This window comes from Chrysochloris asiatica, unplaced genomic scaffold (assembly GCF_000296735.1).
Source record: "Chrysochloris asiatica unplaced genomic scaffold, ChrAsi1.0 scaffold00673, whole genome shotgun sequence".
Lineage (NCBI taxonomy): Eukaryota > Metazoa > Chordata > Mammalia > Afrosoricida > Chrysochloridae > Chrysochloris > Chrysochloris asiatica.
In genome coordinates, this window is record NW_006409191.1 from 203,756 (window position 1) to 205,884 (window position 2,129).

Below are 2,129 nucleotides of genomic sequence, written 5' to 3' on the forward strand. Positions count from 1 at the left end.
ACATGTTCCCTTTTATCTGCACACCAGACACAAGGATCTCTAACTCTACAAGTCACTTACTCAGTCTCCTCAAAGACAGGGACCATTTTCCTCCTTAGCAGACATCTGCCCCTTCTCACACATGATGAAGACTACTGTAGAATTCTCTAATATTTACTTGCATTTCTGTGGTGGAAAGGGAGGAGGATTCGTAAATTTTAACTTATTTCTGTTTTTAACACACATGTTTGTGTGCAGCTCTGATCAAGGAAAAACATGGAATCTGAGGAAGATACATACTACCTTAGTTCATTGATTTCACTTAATAAAACTATAAAATGTTTAAATTATTACAAAAGCAGAGGTACTATCATTGTTTTAAAACTGACCAGCCTGACACCACTTTCCAGGATATATTTACTTAACAGTTATAACAGATTCAGGTCTTTTAAATAATAATAACATGCAGTCAGAGGACATAATATTTCCAAATACTTCTTCATTCTTTACTATGTAGTGTGTCCCTGTGTAATACAACGAAACATTGGATTATCTTCTCACCCATCTTTCCATCAGGTTCATCAACAATATGGAACCCAGAAACCAAACAGGTGTTTCAGAATTCTTTCTCCTGGGACTGACAACAGATCCAGAAATGCAGCCCCTCATCTACAATATATTTCTCTTCATGTACCTGGTCATCATCCTAGGAAACCTACTCATTGTCCTTGTTGTCAGCTCTGACTCCCACCTCCACACTCCCATGTATCTCTTTCTTTCCAATCTGTCATTTTCTGATATAGGTTTAAGTACAACAGTAATCCCAAAGATGCTGCTGAACATCCAGACACAAAATCAGTCTATCACTTACATAGGCTGCCTCATACAGGCATGTGCTATTATGGTGTTTGGAGGTTTTGAAAACTGTCTTCTTGCAATAATGGCCTATGGCCGCTATGTGGCCATTTGTTGCCCACTGAGATACACAGTCATTATAAACCCTCATCTCTGTGGCCAGCTAATTCTATTCTCTTTGTTCACTAGTATTGTGAATGTCCATGTCCATAGTCTAATGTTTTTGAAACTGTCCTTCTGTAAACACCTGAAAATTCCTCATTTCTTCTGTGAACTTGCTCAAGTTATCAAGCTTGCCTGTTCCAATACCTTTATCAATGAGTTCTTGCTATATTTTTTAAATTTCATGTATGCTGGTATTCCTATTTGTGGGATCTTTTTCTCTTACATTAAAATCATCTCCACCATTCTGAAAATACCATCAGCTGGGAAATACAAAGCATTTTCCACCTGTGGGTCTCACCTCTCAGTTGTTTCCTTATTCTATGGAACAGCCTTAGGTGTGTACATTAGTTCTATATTTACAAAATCACCCAGGAAGGTAGGAGTAGCTGCAGTTATGTACAGTGTGATTCCTCAAATGATGAATCCTTTTATCTACAGCCTGAGAAACAGGGATATAAAGGCATCCTTGAGAAAACTCATTGGTAGAATTTGTTGTGTTTAGTGATCGTGTTATCTGTTTTGGATTTGGGATGCTAGAGTAAGGAATACTAAAGTAATTACTGGTAAGAATTACTAACTCTTCTATCAGAAAATTCAAAAACTGACCTCTGCTTATTGGCTCCCAGGACTTTACTTCTTCATAGTAAACACACAAAAAAATCTTCCAATATCAAACTCAAAAATTTGTACACAGCTAACTGTTATTTTAAAATAAACAAAAAACTCTAGTCATAAGGACTCTAATGTGCGCTATTGCCTTTGAAGTTCCTCTGACCCAGAGACTCTCCACTTTGCTGCAGGAGGACATCCCCTAGGGACACATAAGCTCCCTCCTTCCTTTTGCTCTTCCTCAAGGCCTTCAATGCCCACGTTCCCTTCTGTTGTCTCCCTGCACCACTTGCCTCTGAAAGACCTTTTGCTGTGGGAGACTACACCCTACATGTTGTTGTTATAAGTGCCATTAAGTCAATTCCAACCCATAGTGCCCCTATATGGGGTTTCCAAGGAGTGACTGATGAGCTTGAACCACAATTCAAATAGACCTTGCAGTTCAGCGCATTAATCCACAGTACCACACCAGGACTTGCTACATATAAGCTCTCAATTTTTCATTACCAATGAATGACTTC

At 38.7% G+C, this 2,129-nt stretch overlaps 1 protein-coding gene across 1 annotated transcript; it reads left to right on the forward strand.

Annotated features, from left to right (window-relative positions):
* The first annotated feature begins 553 nt into the window (after positions 1-553).
* On the forward strand, positions 554-1,501 carry LOC102819252 (olfactory receptor 7G2-like). Its single transcript, XM_006877921.1, has one exon. The coding sequence runs from the start codon at positions 569-571 to the stop codon at positions 1,499-1,501; it is 933 nt and encodes a 310-aa protein (XP_006877983.1). The 5' UTR covers positions 554-568.
* The last annotated feature ends 628 nt before the right edge of the window (positions 1,502-2,129 follow it).